Raw genomic sequence first — 20,109 nt, forward strand, 5'->3', positions numbered from 1 at the left:
TATGCTTCAGCTGAGGATTAGCTATGAAGCAGCAGAGTGGGACAAAAAGAATAATAACATGCTTTTGTATTTTACAAAAGAAATTTGTAATAATGACCATCAGAAATCGGCAGTTAGATATTGTAAATTTTATTTTAAAAACTATTTGGAAAGGGAGGAGATCCTGAAATAAATTAAAATAACTATTAACTGAACCTGATTTTTGAAATTTGTTCAGAGAACTAACTATTGATTTATGCTGGGTGACTCCTTTAATTTCAGCATAAGTTTCTGCATATTTGTTTTGTTCAAAAGACCTTTATTCTCTTGTATGATCTGCCAATTAATGTAAACAGTTCAGGTTTTCCTGATAAAAGTAAAACTTTCTGCATTAAATTTAGAAAGTTTTTAAATTAGAGTTTAGTGGGTGAGTGGAATCTGGTGCAACAAATCAGCTAATATGGACAGAATTGTCAAACGAAGCATGGAAGCCAGATTCTGGAGACATGCCTTTATGTACTATTAAGTAATTATTTTTATAAGTTTTATTTAGAAACATGTATAGGCTGGTTGCATTAGAAAACAATTTGATTTATAGAGTGGTGCAATGTATATGGCAGGTTTAAATTATTAATATAGTCCCTCTGCATTATCTGTGAATTTTTTTGCACAGAAATTATAACCATAATTCTCTTCATTTACATATTGGTTAAATATCAGTATTCTGATAACTGCACAGGTTAGAACGCTGTACTTCAGATGCCAAAGAATACTGCAGGTTCTGGATCATACATTCTTTTCAAATCAGATGTGTTTTTAATTCTCGGTTATTGTGAAAGTAAAATTAAAACTGTCAAGCAATAGTTGCCAGGATCCAAAAATCCCCCTGCTTGATCAGATAGTAGATGAGTAGAGAGCGTTATGTACACATTCCACAATGGGCCGTACTTGATTGCATCCCTTTGTCCTGAAAAACAGGATTTCAAAAAGGGCTTAAGGCAGAAAGAGACTCACAAAAATCCTTGGTATCTAGATAGGGCTCTGCGTACAGTCCTTGGGATTTCATAAGAAAATGCTGTATTAGCATGTTCTAAATTTCAGATAATCATTTTTGATCATTTTTGTTAATCTAATGCTAAGTCTGAAAATGAAAAACATCTTGTGTTTGTGTTTCAGGTGATCCATGGTTGGCTCTTCGTTTCTACTCTCTTCTTGCTTTTCTTTTTCTCATTTATTTACTTAGGGTAAGTGTACAAAAGCTTTGCTGTTTAGATTTGTCAAAATGGAGGAAATAGTTTCAAGTTTTTGAATATTAAGTATCCTTAAATCCTAGCTGCTATATTCAAATTTACATATAGGGATTAAACTTAACAATAGCAGAGGTTTATGATTCAAAGCTTTGTATCATTTTGTAAAGATATGTGACACTTCGAATTTCAAGGAAACAAAGCCACATATACTGTAGATCTTCCATTTTGTTAAAAACAATATACATATTTTCTGACAGTACAATGAAACCTCATTTCACTGGGGACAGAGATGTCCATTTGTGAATGTTATTTAAATACATTTGCATCATTTGTGTGATGACCTCATTATGCAAATAATACAGATTGATACAAATAACGTAATTTGTCATTTGTCAAATCACATAATGGCATAAGCAAAGGTATGTTTATGAAGCCCATTCTGTTGAAGTCTAGTAAACTGAGGTTTCATTTGTACAATGAAAGCAAAATAATGCTGTAATCAGTGTTCCTCCACAAGAACACTTCTCATCTTGCTTAAATCCTAACAGTTGGTTCTAGTTTCTGTGCTCTTACATTAGTACAGATGCTTTTGCATAGAAAGATCAAAGGTTTATGGTTATCTTTCGATGAGAGAATGAGTTCTTACCCACATGGGATACTTGTACACCATGCTAAGGTCTGCATAGTTAACCATAGCTCATTCCTCTAACATAGTGCTTAGCAACAGGACTTTCTCCCCAATTTTTAGTGCAAATAGACAAATGAAAGCACGTTACCAGCAAGCAGTCTGAAACCAGATTAGCTGTTACCAAAATGATATAAATGTGTAGAATCATTCCTCCCACCCCAAAGGGTATGGCTTTTAGCCCTTCACATTCAACAGGCGGGAACAAGAGAAGCAAGAGTTTGAATCTTGATTTCACTCTAAATAACACTTGCATTTGATACACAGGAGTTGCCCAAAGTCTTTTATAAGGGCTTCAATAACTTTGCTATAATAAATCTGTTTATTTGATCTTTGGAGTCCTTAGAAGTCTATTTTTGTGATTTCCTGGCTGGCTGAAAGAACTCTGTCATTTTGTCTAACACAGGTTAATAACAATGATTGTTATGGCAAAATGCTCTGCTGGTGCTATCAGAGTATCTGAAGAAGCTTAGGTCTTCTGTAAACTTGCCTTTTTAGGATAAACTTTAATTTAAACTCCACAATGGCTGCATGCAAAGAATTGGTTTTGAAATTGCTGTCTAATAAATTGAAAAAATATCTTCAGCAACTATTGGATTGTATATTAAATCTATTAAATCTATTAAAAAAATCTAATTTTGGCTACCATAACCATTTTTATGTTTACATGTGCCCGATAGTGATTTCTTTTTCTTTGATGCTGTGCGGTCATTTTATTTTCTGTTGAATCACTTGTATTTCAGGATTTTGTAACACAATCTGATTTGGCATTGAAATAGCTGTTAACCTTATTTGAATATTACAGTTTGTTCACTACATACCATTGTCAGAATCACAGATACCTCTTTTGTGTGTGTGTTTTAGGGAAGTTTTTAAGACCTATAACGTTGCCATGGATTACATTACTGTAGCCCTGATGATTTGGAACTTTGGTGTGGTAGGAATGATCTGCATTCATTGGAAAGGCCCCCTCCGTCTTCAGCAAGCCTATCTCATTATGATAAGTGCTCTAATGGCCTTGGTGTTTATTAAATATCTTCCTGAATGGACTGCTTGGCTCATCTTGGCAGTAATCTCAGTGTATGGTAAGATTCCTCTATCCTCACTTCAATTTTGAGTAAAAGCCCTCGAAAACTTTAAAACAAACAAAAAAAGTAACTGGTATTCTTTTGATGTTTGGGATGTTTGATTATCATATTATAAATTTCCTTTTGAAATTCCACTTCAGTCAGAGTCGTCTTGGCACTCTTTCCTTCCTTCCCACAACTTTCTGCCTCCCACCTTGGCACACAGCTCCTTGCTCCTTTTCTCCAGGTGTATTCTCTGCAGTCTTTTCAAGATAAAATATTTCCTCTCCAGGGAGAGGTTTGGTTAATTGGACTTTGCATACGATCCAGGGCACGTGATTGCCCTTCAAGCAGCTGTAGATCCATGTCTGAGATGAGTGAATGTTGATGTGAGCTGAGAGTTGATACGCTGATTCGGTGCATATGGTTACAAAGCATAGTAGCTATGCATTATCTTCAAAGGCCACGTACTGTTACTCTCTGTGCTTCTGGGGTTCCCATATGCATTTGGTTGATCACTGTGGAAAATTAGCCAGCTAAATGTTAAGTTGCTCTCATTTATTTTTTTTAAAAAAGCCCTCTCAACTTTGATCTTGATGGGAATTGAGATACTACTGCAATACTGACTTGTAAAAATAAATATTTAGAGCATCAAAATACTCAAATAGGCAAAATATAGTGAGGTGTGCATTTAGAATTAAAGATTGCAATCCAATTTGTTAGATTAAACAAAAATCCTTTTAATGTGTATGCTCATTGTTTTCTGGCTTACCAGCATCATAGTAAAAAAGTAAAAAAAATGAAAATATTGCTTAAACTCTTTTATGATTTTTTTTTAAGTTCTGAAGACTTTTCACAGTGCAAAACAGCTCTAGTTTTTGAATCCTCCTTTCTCTCTCATACATACATACTTTGATTTTCAAGTGGGAACAGGTAGTTTGGCACATTTTGAGATATGTAGACAAACAAGTTTGAAATACCATATACATTTCCCCAAACTATATATGCGTGAGGAATCCAAATAACCTTGTAAAACTTTCTTCTTCTGTGTAAGTTCAGAAACAAAGGCTAGCCACAAAAATTTTGTTGTTGTTTATTCGTTTAGCCGCTTCCGACTCTTCGTGACTTCATGGACCAGCCCACGCCAGAGCTTCCTGTCGGCCGTCAACACCCCCAGCTCCCCCAGGGATGGGTCCATTACCTCTAGAATATCATCCATCCACCTTGCCCTTGGTTGGCCCCTCTTCCTTTTGCCCTCCACTCTCCCTAGCATCAGCACCTTCTCCAGGGTGTCCTGTCTTCTCATTATGTGGCCAAAGTATTTCAGTTTTGCCTTGAATATCATTCCCTCAAGTGAGCAGTCTGGCTTTATTTCCTGGAGGATGGACTGGTTTGATCTTCTTGCAGTCCAAGGCACTCTCAGAATTTTCCTCCAACACCACAGTTCAAAAGCATCTATCTTCCTTCTCTCAGCCTTCCTTATGGTCCAGCTCTCGCAGCCATATGTTACTACGGGGAACACCATTGCTTTAACTATGCAGACCTTTGTTGTCAGTGTGATGTCTCTGCTCTTAACTATTTTATCGAGATTTGTCATTGCTCTTCTCCCAAGGATTAAGCGTCTTCTGATTCCCTGACTGCAGTCAGCATCTGCAGTAACCTTCGCACCTAGAAATACAAAGTCTTTCACCACCTCTACGTTTTCTCCCTCTATTTGCCAGTTATCAATCAAGCTGGTTGCCATAATCTTGGTTTTTTTGAGGTTTAGCTGCAAGCCAGCTTTTGCACTTTCTTCTTTCACCTTCATCATAAGGCTCCTCAGTTCCTCTTCGCTTTCAGCCATCAAAGTGGTATCATCTGCATATCTGAGATTGTTAATGTTTCTTCCAGCAATTTTAACTCCAGCCTTGGATTCCTCAAGCCCAGCATGTCGCATGATGTGTTCTGCGTACAAGTTGAATAGGTAGGGTGAGAGTATACAGCCCTGCCATACTCATTTCCCAATCTTAAACCAGTCTGTTGTTCCGTGGTCTGTTCTTACTGTTGCTACTTGGTCATTATACAGATTCTTCAGGAGGCAGACAAGATGACTTGGTATCCCCATACCACTAAGAACTTGCCACAATTTATTATGGTCCACACAGTCAAAGGCTTTAGAATAGTCAATAAAACTGAAATAGATGTTTTTCTGAAACTCCCTGGCTTTTTCCATTATCCATCGGATATTGGCAATTTGGTCCCTAGTTCCTCTGCCTTTTCTAAACCCAGCTTGTACATCTGGCAATTCTCGCTCCATGAATTGCTGAAGACTACCTTGCAGGATCTTGAGCATTACCTTACTGGCATGTGAAATGAGTGCCACTGTTCGATAGTTTGAACATTCTTTAGTGTTTCCCTTTTTTGGTATGGGGATATAAGTTGATTTTTTCCAATCTGATGGCCATTCCTGTGTTTTCCAAATTTGATGGCATATAGCATGCATTACCTTGACAGCATCATCTTGCAAGATTTTGAACAGTTCAGCTGGGATGCCGTTGTCTCCTACTGCCTTGTTATTAGCAATGCTTCTTAAGGCCCATTCAACCTCACTCTTCAGGATGTCTGGCTCTAGCTCACTGACCACACTGTCAAAGCCATCCCCGATATTGTTATCCTTCCTATACAGGTCTTCCGTATATTCTTGCCACCTTTTCTTGATCTCTTCTTCTTCTGTTAGGTCCTTGCCATCTTTGTTTTTGATCATACCCATTTTTGCCTGGAATTTACCTCCAATCTTTCTAATTTTCTGGAAGAGGTCTCTTGTCCTTCCTATTCTATTGTCTTCTTCCACTTCCGCACATTGCTTGTTTAAAAATAATTCCTTATCTCTTCTGGCTAACCTCTGGAATTTTGCATTTAATTGGGCATATCTCCCCCTATCACTGTTGCCTTTTGCTTTCCTTCTTTCTTGGGCTACTTCTAGTGTCTCAGCAGACAGCCATTTTGCCTTCTTGGTTTTCTCTTTCTTTGGGATATATTTTGTTGCCGCCTCTTGAACAATGTTGCGGACTTCTGTCCAGAGTTCTTCTGGGACCCTATCTACTAAGTCCAGTCTCTTAAATCTATTCTTCACCTCCACTGCATATTCCTTAGGAATATTAATGAGCTCATATCTAGCTGATCTGTGGGTCTTCCCTAATCTCTTGAGTCTGATCCTAAATTGTGCAAGAAGAAGTTCATGATCTGAACTACAGTCAGCTCCAGGTCTTGTTTTTACCGACTGTATAGATGTCCACCACCTTTGGCTGCAAAGGATGTAGTCAATCTGGTTTCGGTGTTGTCCATCTGAGGAAGTCCATGTATAAAGCCGTCTCTTAGGTTGCTGGAAGAGAGTGTTTGTTATGCACATTGAGTTGTCTTGGCAAAATTCTATCAGCCTATGTCCTGCTTCGTTTTGTTCACCCAGGCCATGCTTAGCATTCCAGTCTCCCGTGATGAAAATAACATCTCTTTTAGGCATGTTGTCCAGTAGGTGCTGCAGATCCTCATAGAACTGCTCTACTTCAGCTTCTTCAGCATCTGTGGTTGGGGCGTATATTTGGATCACTGTGATGTTAGATGGCTTGCCCTGAATTCGAATTGAGATCATTCTGTCATTTTTTGGATTGTATCCAAGCACTGCTTTAGCCACTTTACTATTAATTATGAAGGCTACTCCATTTCTTCTGTGGTCCTCTTGTCCACAGGAGTAGATCTGGTGGTCATTTGATGTGAAGTGGCCCATTCCAGTCCATTTCAGTTCACTGACACCCAGAATGTCTTTCTTTAATCTTGACATCTCACCAATAACCACATCCAATTTGCCCTGGCTCATAGATCTTACATTCCAGGTTCCAATGGTGTGTTGATCCTTAGAACATCGGATTCGCCATTCACCATCAGCACCGCCAGCCGCTAGCCGTCCTTTCGGCTTTGAGCTAGCTGCGTCATCACGTCTGGGGCTAGTTGAACTCATCCTCTGTTCCTCCCCAGTAGCATTTTGACCATCTTCCGACCTGGGGGTCTCATCTTCCGATGGTATACCGACATATCTCTGGTTGTACTGATCCATTTAGTTTTCACGGCAAGAATACTGGGGTGGGTTGCCATTACCTTCCCCAGGGATCGCATTTAGTCTGACCTCTCTGTCATGACCTTCCCGTCTTGGGTGGCCCTTCACGGTTTAGCTCATGGCATCATTGAGGTGCTCAAGCTCCAGCACCACAACAAGATAACGATCGTTTGCTGAAGAGCCACAAAAATACTGATATCATATGTCATCAGATTACAGTGATTTAAAATAGTGTACTGTCCTAAAATGCCTTACCATCATTCAAGTATAATTCTTATAAACAAGAAGTTTAGGAAATTTACTGACTATTAACTTCTACAGTGAGAACAATTGCCAAGTCATGTGACAACTGAATCTGTGTAAGCCTTAAAGGGAAGAAATTGTGTTTGGCAAGGGAGGTATTTTTTCAAACTGTTAGAACCCTGTTAGAAACTGTTACAAACTATTGAATTTTTCCTGATTATGAAAATGAAGTAATGACATTTAATAGGTGTCCATGCCTAATGAGATGATGTGAGTCTGTAGATGGGTACTGTTTCTTTGAAATAAAATAAAAACTAGGGTATAAAATGCCATTTTAATCTCTAGTATTTGAGCTAAACTTAAGGTATGCCCAGGTGTTCATGTGGGATTTCAAGCCTGCAAGAAACTTCATCAGCATTGGGCGAGGCAGGGCAAGAATGGATTGAACCCCAGAGGCCTCACTGAAATGGAGGGTTGCAGTGATTTACTAACTCCCTTATGAACCTATCTTGCCTTACTGATTAGCCAGGAATCTCTCAGCATCTTGTATCCTTAGAGTTTGGTGGAGGATGGTGGAATTGAAAAATTGCTTTAAAAATCAGTAATTCTATTTTTTTTTTTCAGGCAAGGAAAGCTTGTCCTTATATTCACATTAATGAGAGCTATATACATGCAATTGCTATAATTTAGCTTAAAATCAGGAGGGGCAAGCCAGCATGATCCTTGCATATACTTGATTTAAAGAAGAAAAGCTGATATGTAGAAAATGTTTCTCCCTCCCAAAAAGGAAAAGAAATGATGGATGTACTGTACGTGTGCTGTTTATGTATCCCCCTTGAATGTCAACAAGCAGCATATCGGGTTACAAATGTGTTCGTATGTGTATAGGCAGAGGTGAGATATATAGGTTGAGGGTGGTTTCAGTCAGATTAGAGTAGGTGGTCTGTTTCATAAAGTCATGCCTAATGCATGACAAAATATTACATGGCAGTATGAATTTGGATCTAGAAGGGCATGCTGAAGGAGGAGGTATAATGTTTCCCTCTCTGTTCAGTCAACAGAAGTCTGGTAGACTAAAGAAAATTATGCCATGAGGAGGATATCAATTGGATATCATGCTTTAATTATAAAAGTAAATATAGAATTCAGACAGGCTATTTTCTACTTCCACATCCTTTATTTTCTTTTCTGAATGTCACTGTGCTAAGTCTCCTCTCAATTTTAAGCAGTCTTGTTTAGTTTTTTATTTTTGTCTTTTTTGATCCCCATCCTGGTGGCACAATGGCAATGAATTCAGGATTAAGAGTAATAATGATAGTGTTTCTGAATCAGGAGGTTCATTGAGGCATGTATGGCTATCTTTAGTTCATTAAATCTTCTAAAAAAAGTGTGACATGTCAGAGGTTGGGCCATTAAATGGATTGAACCAAATGACGTTTTTCTGTTACAGTCTTTTATCAGCATACAAAATATTATATGCAAGTTCCATCCAGTGGTGTACTTTATTACATTCATATTACTAATTATTTCTTTCTGAACCACAGAGGAGCCACTTCTTCAGCTTTTGAAAAATCTCAATATCTGTCTTTCAGATCTGATTGCAGTGTTGTCTCCCAAAGGGCCTCTTCGTATGCTGGTAGAAACAGCTCAAGAAAGAAATGAAACTTTGTTCCCAGCACTCATTTACTCATGTAAGAACTGAGGTTATCTGATGCCTGCTTCTGAACTGAGGGAAAAAATAATTTATCTAATTTTCTATTAAAATATGAAATGTTAGATGTACCACTGTGTGTCGTATTTCCCTTTCCTAAGGAAACGGGTCTTTCCTGTGTGCTCAAAAGTTTGAAACCTGGGCTGGATAAGATGCTTCAGTTAGCAGATGTCCTTTAACTACTGCGGCAACAATGAGATACAGCAAAAATCTAATGTTTAAATATAACGAACTAATGATCCATGTTTCCATTATGGTGGACTTGCAGTTAAGCAGTAGTTCCTCAATATACTGTACTTTTAAAAATTTACTATTAAAAATGAAAAGTTCATCCTACGTGATCCAAAATAGTTTGACTATTTCAGGAATTTTGATGGGTTTTATAGTACAGTGTATCAACTGATCCTTCAGTGCAGTTTTGTCACTCTTTGCGCTTACATTTGAATATGACACAGATGTTGCCGCAACAGAACTACAAGTAAAAAAAGAGTGCCTGTTTAGCTGAGTGCATGCTTTTAAGAAGATCTTATTTCAGTGTATAATTTCTAGTGGATCTGCTGTCATTTCAGTTAATTACACATTTATGCTAATAAAATTTGAAAAATACTGTATTACAAAGTTATAATGCAATGCTTATTTCTCAGGCAGAATATATTCAATTGTTATTAAGTTTGTCTTTTGATTTAATTATGGTGGGCAGAAATAGAGGAAAGAAGCTTTGCTATTGTCTTCCATTTTAACAACCTCTTAAACGAGTTCATTACAAAGGTCACTGCAGTTTTCTGTTTGTGTGCAACACAGTGGAATGCTGCAAAAATACTTAAAATGTATATATAATCATTGTGTGGTGAAATAGTGTATAGCCTCAGTGAATCAGAGGTCACTCTTCTTTTTCCATTAGCAACAATGATATGGCTAGTAAATATGGCTGAAGAAGATCCTGAAGCCCAGAAGGGAGCTTCCAAAAATGCCACTTACAATCAGCAAGGTGAGGTTTATTTATCGTTGTGAAGTCATGTGAGAAATGCAGAATAAGAATTGTCAAGCAGTTTCATGTTAACTCGCTTGTATTTACAGAAGGGCTTTTACTATTCAGGCACTGTAATAATGTCTGTCAATGAAGAATAACAGTGTGCACTTACTTGAAGCCCTCTTTGCCAGAAAAATGTTTCCTTATCATTTGTCCTGAGATGGTTTTACCTCTATTCACCTCCAAGAGTCCTTGTAGCAAGTGAGGGAAGGGAATTCTGCAAGGATTGGCTCAGGTCTTTTGTTCCACCAACCTTAGGATTCAGTTTTAACAACATAGCTTCTACTTTCACACCTCAACTCCTTTTTCAAAGAAATCTGCAGAGAAGGCTTCCATTTAGTAAACTCTTCCTTTACAAATATGAAGGAAGAATAGGGAGAAAATCTACTTCTCTCCTGTAGTACATGTTTTAAACATGAAAAATATTCAGCTGAGTATAATAAGCACATTTCTAACTAGGTAGCAAGCATGAAAAAAAATACGGAAAACATGCAAACGTGAGTAGATTAATAGGCACCGCTTCGGCGGGCAGGTAACGGCGTTCCGTTTAGTCATGCCGGCCACATGACCACGGAAGTGTCTACGGACAAACGCCGGCTCTTCGGCTTTGAAACGGAGATGAGCACCGCCCCCTAGAGTTGGACACGACTGGACTTAATGTCAAGGGAAACCTTTACCTTTACCTAATAACTGGCCAGGAAGAAGATGCAAAACACTTTACAGTAGTCTTTGGTTAACAACAGTAATTGGGATGTCATGTGACTACAACTTATGACACCAGTTACGACAGTTCCAGTTGCAGTCATTAGGTGAATCCCACACAATTGTTAGGCACAGCTTCATGTGATCGCCATTTATGACCTCCTGCATAGGTCACAAATTGCGATTACATAACCACAGGACACTGCAACGGTCATAATTGGAAGCTGGTTGCCAAGTACCCGAATTGCGATCACATGACTCTGGGAATGCTGTGATGGCTGCAACTATGAGTACTGTCTGTAAGTCTCCTTGTTCAGCACCATCATAACTTTGAATGATTGCTGAACAAATGGTTGCTAACTGAAGACTACCTGTACAGCTTTTTTCCTCCTGTTTCCTGGCTAAAGAAATTTCATTACCTATTTAGGCTATTGCCTGCTAACAGCTACCATCTTTTTCTCTCCTCATTTTTCCTTCCTTCCATATAGATCTTGAAAACTCTAATGAGTTCATGGGAATAGAACTAACCTTGTGATATTTTCAGCTTTCTGGTAACCCAAATTACTTGGTTTGGCAGCAGAAACTGATAGACTTCAGACATTAGACCTTGGTTCCATGATTGTCAACCAACATGGTCATTGGTCAGAGATGATGGGAATTGTCCAACATTTGGAGGGCCCCAGGTGCCCCATCTCTGAGCTAGTGAAATGGAAGGCAAAGGTTTTAGATTTTAAGAGAAAAGGGGGGACAGAGTTTAGTAAGACCCAAATAAATCCTTCATGAATAAGTATAGGTGCCTTCATTCTTGATTCCTGGTGACTACCTAGACAAATCCAAGCAATTTTCTTGGCAAGATTTTCAGAAATGGTTTGTCATTGCCTTCTTCTTAGGGCTGAAAGAGAGTGACTGGCCCAAACTAACCAGTTGGCTTTGTGCCCAAGTCAGGACTAGAACTTGCAGTCTCCTGATTTCTAGGCTAGTGCCTTAAACCACTACACCAAATTGACTTTCAAATATGTTCTTAAGTGTAGTCAGTGTTAAATTGAAAAACAGTATATTTTAAGAGGATTTTTCTATACCTCCTAATTCTGTGCAGGTATACTGAAAAGTACTGTCCTATTATATTAAAGGGTACTTTCATTTCCACAGAATTGTACCTAAAATTGAAGTACAAGTACCAATTGAAGCAAAGTACAAGTTTCAAGAGTGTCTTTTTTTTAAAGAAAATGAAATAATTAGTTCCTTGGATCCCTTTTATTGCTATTGCAAGTTTCTCAGCATATAGAACAATTTGTAATTTAGAAAGCCAGATGGACCTAGCCAGAAATAATAGGAACCAGCAGGAATAATCATATGCTATATTTGCCTCCAAAGCAAAGACCCTAAATATGCGCTATCAGTCCATTTTACTGCTCAGTTCACCTAAAGTTCTTGCTGTGATTGTTTCCTTGTTAGGCAGCTAGCTTGCCTGAGTTCCATCAGATTTCTTTTCAGTATGCTTAGGATCAGAGTATGAGGCAGAATGAGTAAGCTACCTCAGGCATCCACTCTTGGGTATCTTAAAAGCTTAGCAAATTGATAGCTATTTGCTTTATTTAATTGATTATTTTGGTATTTTTACTGTCAGGCAAGGGAGACTACTGTAGCATTTTCAATAAATTGGCTGTCATTGGATTCTTAGCATACATATTGTTTGGGGACAATGGAAATTATAATCCAACACAACTGGAGCACTTCGGGCAAGTTGCTGCTGTACACCTTAATTTGAAGGCCTGCAGGGAATAGTATTTGCTTTTCCAACTCAGGCAGCAGAATGCCTCTGGATGGTGCTAGATGCTTATAATGTATGTCACTGTCCAGTTCTTCATTTTCTAAAACTGATTTGCCACCAGTAATTGTCTTTTCAATGTGGTTTGCATTGAAGAAGATTGCTATTTCTTTATACCTTTCTTCTGTGAAAATTAAGTATGCACAAACATTAGGATTTGGGTGTACCCTAACCTGTTTTTCATTTGTATCATACTTGGTTTTTGTTAGTTCAGTGGCAACATATATTTTTTACTTCATCAACGGTCATATGATTTAATCATGTATTTGGGGGGTGTTCACATGATCACATGACAAAGCATACTGGAAATGCCTGTGTATTTCAGTCTCGGTGAATCAAAACCAGAATGCAGGTGCTGAGGCAGATGATGGAGGTTTCAACCCAGAGTGGGAGCAGCAACGAGACAGCAGGATTGGGCCACTGGCATCAACCCGTGAGACACGAGCAGCCGTGCAGGCTCTTCCCAGTCATTCCCCAGCAAGCGAGGACCCAGAAGAGAGTAAGTAACATTTATTAAAAAGTATACATCAACTTTCCAGACAACACAGAAGCTTACTGTTGATTTAGGACTCGGGATGGCAACCTTTTAGTTGCTAAAAGATATACTTTGTAACTTTGGGGTGACATGGGCTGCAAGTGTGCGAGGCCTTGTCCCATGTGGAGGTGGAGGTGGATTTTTTTAGGTGGTTTCAGAGAGACTGTTGTTTCTTTAACTGTGATATGCCTATCTTTGGACTTAAACTACAATTTTCATATCTCCCATCTCAAAACAGGAGTAAGCTATACTCTCAATTTTTAGTAATCATAGTCAGAGAGAGCCTTGAGGGTTGTAAAAAGGAAACTCGGGCCATAGGTTACCCATCCCTCCTTTAGAATGCACTTTTCTGGCCAAATTCTGACCATTGTAGAAGAAGCAGCTGTTACAAGACTTTAACTTTTGGCATAACACTCTGGCTATCAAAATGCTATGTTCACAAAATTCCTTACGCTTATCACTCTTAAAAAGAAACTGTAAACTTCTCTTGATGAATGATAGGATAGGAGGTGTGTCTTGTGACTTTGCTTTAGGGAATTCATCCAACGTTATGTGAATGGATTTCTTGTTGGAGCAGGTTTGTGTGGATGCCTGAAGATTTCAGGGAAATAAGGAATTTAGTCATCTTGGGTTTTCTATTCTACTGGTGGAAAGAGACCATGAAGTGCAAACCTAAGTATTTAAATGTCCTGCTTGAGGAATGAGAATAAAGCAAAAATGCTTCAGTTAATCATACAGCTACAAAAAGAGAGTACTTTTTAGTCCCACGTGTGAGTAATCCATCTGTGTTAGTCACTCCTGGGAACTATATCAGATCTTGGAATAAATGTTGTCCCTCTCCCTGTTAGTATAAATTCTGACCTCCATAGTACTGTTGTAACAAGCTACAGCCTAATAGAAAGCGTGGGTTTAATTGTTAATCAAAAACTATTGTGAATGCAGAACGATCTGCACAGTTCTTTTCAGACTGACAGAAAATATGTTAATTCTAATGCCTTGTATCACTTGCAACTTTATATCCAGAATTTCTTGTAATAATGAGGCATTTTGGTAGAAGTAAAGTGAGCTGCATTTTGGCAGGCCCAAACAGCTCTCCCACATCGTGTTTGCCAAGAAGACTACTGTTACTTTATCTCAGTTCCTTTTAACCACTGATGAAGAAGATTTTTAGAATTTTTCTCTCCTCATAAGGCTTTTGCTAAGTTTTGCTTTGAAATTCATTGCTCTGGCCTTTAAAAAAAAGAACAGTTCATTAGTTCATATATTCTGCGTCATAATTGTATTTATTTTTAGCTCATTTTTTCATATCTTTGTTCTGCCAAAGATGCTTATGACCTTGAAAAAGTTGTTAGGAAATGTTTTCCATGCAGCCTTTAACTTCCCTCCTCAGATGGATACTCTTTGTCCAAGGGATGTGCCAAATATTCCATGCACAAACTGTATGAAAAAGCCAAGGTTGAACATTTCCCTTTTCGGAACATAGGCAGACATGGGCAGTGGCAGGAAATGGAGCAAAGGAAAGGCCTTGGGGAAATTAGGTGGCAGTCAGGCTGGTGAGACATGCACTGGGATACCAGCAGTGGGAAGCGGGCTGGGAACATCTGGGGCAGGCAGGTGGATAGAATGTGCCATGCTGCGATCCTGTTCCTTACTGATTAGACCTTTTCAGTAAGGAACAGGCACATCAACCAGTACATTTGGCAATGGCAACAGATTAAGGGAGGTTCAATATTGAATGTGTCCCTTGTTCCCTTACACCTTGACCACGTGAAATCTGTTGTCAGTCTTTAAATGGGAGTTTCACCTTTGGAAGACCCTGAGGTCTATAGCGGGTAGGTTTTACACAGAATCGGTGCTATCAGTATAGAAGACAGGCATCCTATTTTGGCTGGCGATGATCCTGTCTTCCAAGCAGTGCCATCAGAGACTTTTGCTGCAGTATTCATTCTTGTAATAACTGCATTACTATATGCTACTCAGGAAACATGGGAAAAAACTTTCTGTGAAGCCTAGACTGAGAATCTCAAACAGTTATTGTAACATTCCTAGGTATAATTTGCTGTTTGTTATTAGAAATCTAAATCCTAATTTCAGCATTCTGGTGAGAGCTTAAGGGGATATCTCACAGAAAACCTGTTCTGTACCAGCTGTCTAAGAGCAGTAAAAGCTGGGCAGTATGGAATATATTCAGTTAGCATCACTTTGAGAAGGGGTGGCTAGGTTCACTTCTAGTAAATATCACACAACTGTCCTTTTAGAATTACAGTAGATCTGGTTGCTTTTTGTTGACATGCATGGCTTCACTTTTCAGAATTAGTTAAGAAGGTGATGAAATTTTCCATGTAAAGACAGATGAAGCAGATCATGTAACACCACACAACATACAAGCCTTGGCCCATGTTGTCTAGTTTACTCAAGATTTCAGCTGTGATACTTCTTTTCCTCAATCTTACTTCTATAGTTTAGTTCTGTCAGGGGCAACAGCTGCAGTGTCATTGCTCTGGACAGTCTTTTCTGGTTCTGATTGTGTAATGCTGTCCAAGGACACCAGTGTACCTCTTGCTTTCACAGGAGAGCCAGAGACCACCTCTGGCATTATTTTGATTACCACATACTTAGGCTGACTGCTCTCCATTTCAATGATCATGCACACTTTTTCCTTCCACCTTGGAGGATGATTACTATGCATCAGTAAATTTTCATGATCAATCAAGGGTATACCTTAGAATTCCAGGTTTATCACCATTACCTCTTATTTAGCAGCAAGCAGCTTGAAGATTTACTGTGTTGAATGCCTCCTGATGGAAGGATTACTGGATATGAGAATCAGAGATAAACCCATTGTTGTAACTTAAAAACTTCAGAAAACATTAAGCTAATGCTTAAGCCTTTCAAGATGAAAATCAAGATTCCTTTTGTTTTCTGTTAATTTAGTGTTCTAAATGCTGCCAAGCTGTTCATTATCATACAAATAAAAGTAATAGTTTATTTGGTAACCTATAAACATAGGTTTAGTTATAAAAATACACTGTAATTAGATACATATGCCTTAAAAACATAATAAGAATTTGGTAGGAGACATTGAGGCAGGTGTACACTGTTATATAAGACAAGCTATCATTTTGAGCATAAACTACAGTCTACTAGCTTTTTTTTGCTCTCCATGCAGAAAAACAGAAATTGTTTTTCACTAGAAAATGTAATAAATAAAAAGGACACTGAAACGGCTTTGTATTTCATTTCATTGGCTTTAACCTGCTTGATAACAGCATTTAAAGGGCACAAAGATTAATAGGAATCTTGTAGGTAGTATTTAGAAGCATGTTAGGTGTTTTGTGTAATAAGGTGGGCAAGCAATAATATGCAGGATTTATCCAGTACAGCTACATTCACTGCTTCTGAGCAACAGCACGGAAAGGATAGGTGGCAATCTCTGGGCTGTCTTTCCATTTGGGTTTAGTTATCACCAGTGGTGTGCTGGAGCTGCTGGCTCATAACGGGTTGCGAGAACCAATTGTTATATTTTCAGGAATTTTGGGAGCCAGTTGAAAGCAGAGCTGAGCTGTGATGCCTATTGTGTGGATCAGCTGTTCTGTGACTAGTGGCATGGAGGCAATGGAGCCAGCAGAGCCGGTTCTTAAACATTTATCAGCACACAACTGGTTATCACCATATTTTAAAATATAAGATGATTTCCAGTCAGTTGTCCTCAGCAGACAATTGAATCTCAGCTTCTTAAGGCAAAATACGAAAATAAGCTTTTTGCCAGCAGTGTGCATTCATTTGCTTCTTCCCTCACAGAATGAGCAAATAAATCAGGAGCCTTCTGCTTAACTGTAGTTTCTCAACTAATTCAGACTGAAACTTTACCATAGCTTGAATTCAATTTAACTCTCTTTTCCAGCTTAGACAAAACTACGCTTAAGTAGAAGCTTTCTAGTTTGCTTGCTTGTGCTATGAAGAGAGCAAAGAGGTTTCATGCAGAAACAAAAGGCTTATTTATAGCTTAGTTTACTTTCCAACTTGTTGGTTCTTCATTATCCATTTGAAATTTGGAGGCTACAAAAAATTGTTCAATCTCTTCAGTTGGATACAAACATACAGATATTTGGCACTCTGCTGTAAAATAACAGAACGTCTCTAACTGAGCTGGCAGCAAAAAGGGCAAACACTTTTAGATGTTCCATTTCTTCCTTGGTCTTAATAAATGCATTGTGGCTAGACATAAGTTGCTGCATACAGTGGTTTTAATTTCACAACTAAATGGCGGGGGTTTTCTTTTTGCTTTTGCAGGCGGAGTTAAGCTTGGCTTAGGAGACTTCATTTTCTACAGCGTTCTAGTCGGCAAAGCTTCAGCAACAGCCAGCGGAGACTGGAACACAACTTTAGCCTGTTTTGTAGCCATTTTAATTGTGAGTATATTTCCCGCTCTCTTTCTTGGTGATGCCTTAACTAGTTAAACTGTGTAATAATGCTCTTCCATAGGAATCGTTTAAACTTGCCTTGTCAACTGGACAAGTTCAGTTTTTTTTCTTGAAAGTGTTTCTGTTTTGGTTCTTTGACTATACGGTATTTCCAGCATGGACATGTGGCCATTCCTTTCTTCCCTCTAAAACGGATAGGTGGATGATAATTTCTGAATCTTAAATCTAGAGTTGTGTGAAGAATTTGTATTATGAAAGCATTCTCTGCTTTCATAAGAGAAAGGAAGGTAAATTCCTTGTCAGCTCTGAGTAGAAAAATAATGCTCCCAAATAAGGGGCTGTAGAAAAACTTCAGCATCTCAGAGAAAAGCATCCATCTAGAGAGACTACTAGTTGTTGGATTGGAATGATGCCCAGATGTTGAAAATGAAGGCAGAGATCTAACTCAGAGAAGGAGGGGTGAGAGAAAGAAAGCTTTTTCTATCTCATTCTTTTTAAAAGAAAAGTCACCAGAACAGACCTATGCACAGTCCTTCAGGCTGATCACCGTACAGGACCTCACAATGAGGTGGAATTCTGGAATCTGGAACAATGCAACTGATGCTTAGAGTTGGTCATAAGCTTTTCAATATTCTCAGGTTCTTCTATCAGGAATTTCTTGAAAGAGGTTTTGGAATAACAAATCTGAACAGATCTTTTGTGTCATTCCTACTATCCTGGCTTGAGATGACAATGTTTTCCTAATAAAGTTTTTGTAGCCATTTAAAAAAAAACCTAGACACAAGTTATCAGTGGTATAGATTTGCAGGATCCAAGGGAGAGACCCAAGAGTTCCATTTGCAGATGCCATTTCTTTCAGAGAAAAGATACCAGTAGGCTAAATCCTACACACTTGGAAGTGCCAAAATATTTTAAATAAGAAATAGAATTTCATAGAAGGAACCTAATATTCTGCATGAGCCAGGCTGTCATTACAGGACTGTTTGAAAGTACTGAAACTGTTGCTTCTATGACAGTTCTGGATAGATTATTCTACTCTTTGTGAAAATATGGTTACCAACCATCTGCTTACAGCAGAAATGTCTACAGATGGGATAAAAAAAGTCACAGTGGTAGGTATGATTGAAGCCCCCTGTCTTTTTAATATGAGTTGTAAGCATCACAACCACAGCTGTACCTGCCATCTTGACACATATGCAGATGGCCCTGGCTTACAAGTGGGGTAGAAACGAATCCTCCATTTTTATAAAATGCTTGGTGGTTGCTCTGATGTTTTCTGTTTAGCTGAGAGAGTCTTTTTCTCCCCATTATAATGGAATTTCTTGCAATGAATTTAGGCATCTCTGTCTTGCTAGATGAAAAAAAAGTGTTTTCTACCCACTGCAGACTCCTGACTCTCTTCAGTTCTCACAAAGTCAGTCAGGTCCTCATATCCCTTGTAAAAGCAGGCTCTGCTATTCAGCACAGTGATAGACATGACAGAATGGGAGTTTGGCTCAAAAATGTGCCTTGTGGCAACACTCAGTGGCAATTTATCCATCTTGATTTTCCCACCTGGTATAAGAACAATTCTTGTTGGCAGTTAGTTTATCTCTGAAGGGCATCCAGTTGTTCCTGGAAGCAGGCAAATATCTAATAGTTTGAGATAAGAGCTTTACTATCTAACCTGTGCTTTTTTCTCTCTCTTTTTATCCCTAGGGCCTGTGCCTTACCCTCCTGCTACTTGCCATTTTTAAAAAGGCCTTACCAGCTCTTCCGATTTCTATAACTTTTGGGCTAGTGTTCTATTTTGCCACAGATAATTTGGTGCAACCTTTTATGGATCAATTAGCTTTCCATCAATTTTATATCTAGCATCCTTTCAGCTGACCACCTACGGACATTTTATTGACTTCAGCAAATATGGGAGGGAGAAACTTATTTTCCCCTCATTTCCTAAAACAGCTGCTATGCTGGGCATTACTGGATTCTTCTTTGTAAAAATGGTCTCTTCACCAGTGGGTTCCCTGCAATTTGACTGCAGTTGGTTGTATATCTTTAAAAGAACAGTCTGTAGAAAAGATGCCAGTGTTCTCACCAGCAACAAAATTGCTCGGCATGGGGTCCCACCTTGCACCAATCAAGAATGTTGAGGATTCATCCAGTGAAAAGCGGTATGATGGTAAATCAAGCTGAACTGCCTGATGAGCCAGTGGGACGCCATAACAGAGCCATCAGTGCTTGTATCCTGATGCCACTCTGAGAAGAGCAATTGGGAGGAAAGGATATTATCTTGTTTAAAGGAGAAAAAAAATCAAGCAAATAATGTCTTGCACTTTGTGTTGGGGTTTTTCTTTCCGGTTCTAATTGTCATACTTGCAAAACAGCATATATGCTCACTTGCCAGATCAGCACAGAACACATGTGTAGATTCTGCTGCCAAACATTTCTGTGAATTCGGGGTACAGTAGGCTCATCCTGGGATCCTTTGTTTGAAAAAAAATCTCATTTCTTATTAAGCTATGTAATCTATTTCTAGATATCTCCCCTTAAAGTATGCTGAATATTCTTTCAGCTTTATAGTGA

At 38.6% G+C, this 20,109-nt stretch overlaps 1 protein-coding gene across 2 annotated transcripts in view; it reads left to right on the top strand.

Annotated features, from left to right (window-relative positions):
• Positions 1-19,858, top strand: part of PSEN1 (presenilin 1) — a 30,634-nt gene extending 10,776 nt beyond the window's left edge. For both annotated transcript variants that reach the window (XM_063289871.1, XM_063289872.1), the window contains 7 exons: positions 1,156-1,223; positions 2,779-2,999; positions 8,907-9,005; positions 9,927-10,013; positions 12,911-13,084; positions 17,414-17,532; positions 19,243-19,858. In XM_063289871.1, the coding sequence (XP_063145941.1) occupies positions 1,156-1,223; positions 2,779-2,999; positions 8,907-9,005; positions 9,927-10,013; positions 12,911-13,084; positions 17,414-17,532; positions 19,243-19,398 (924 nt within the window). In that variant the 3' untranslated portion in view covers positions 19,399-19,858. The remainder of the gene's footprint in view (positions 1-1,155; positions 1,224-2,778; positions 3,000-8,906; positions 9,006-9,926; positions 10,014-12,910; positions 13,085-17,413; positions 17,533-19,242) is intronic.
• The last annotated feature ends 251 nt before the right edge of the window (positions 19,859-20,109 follow it).

The sequence above is a fragment of the Candoia aspera genome, chromosome 1 (assembly GCF_035149785.1).
Source record: "Candoia aspera isolate rCanAsp1 chromosome 1, rCanAsp1.hap2, whole genome shotgun sequence".
In the NCBI taxonomy this organism is placed as follows: domain Eukaryota; kingdom Metazoa; phylum Chordata; class Lepidosauria; order Squamata; family Boidae; genus Candoia; species Candoia aspera.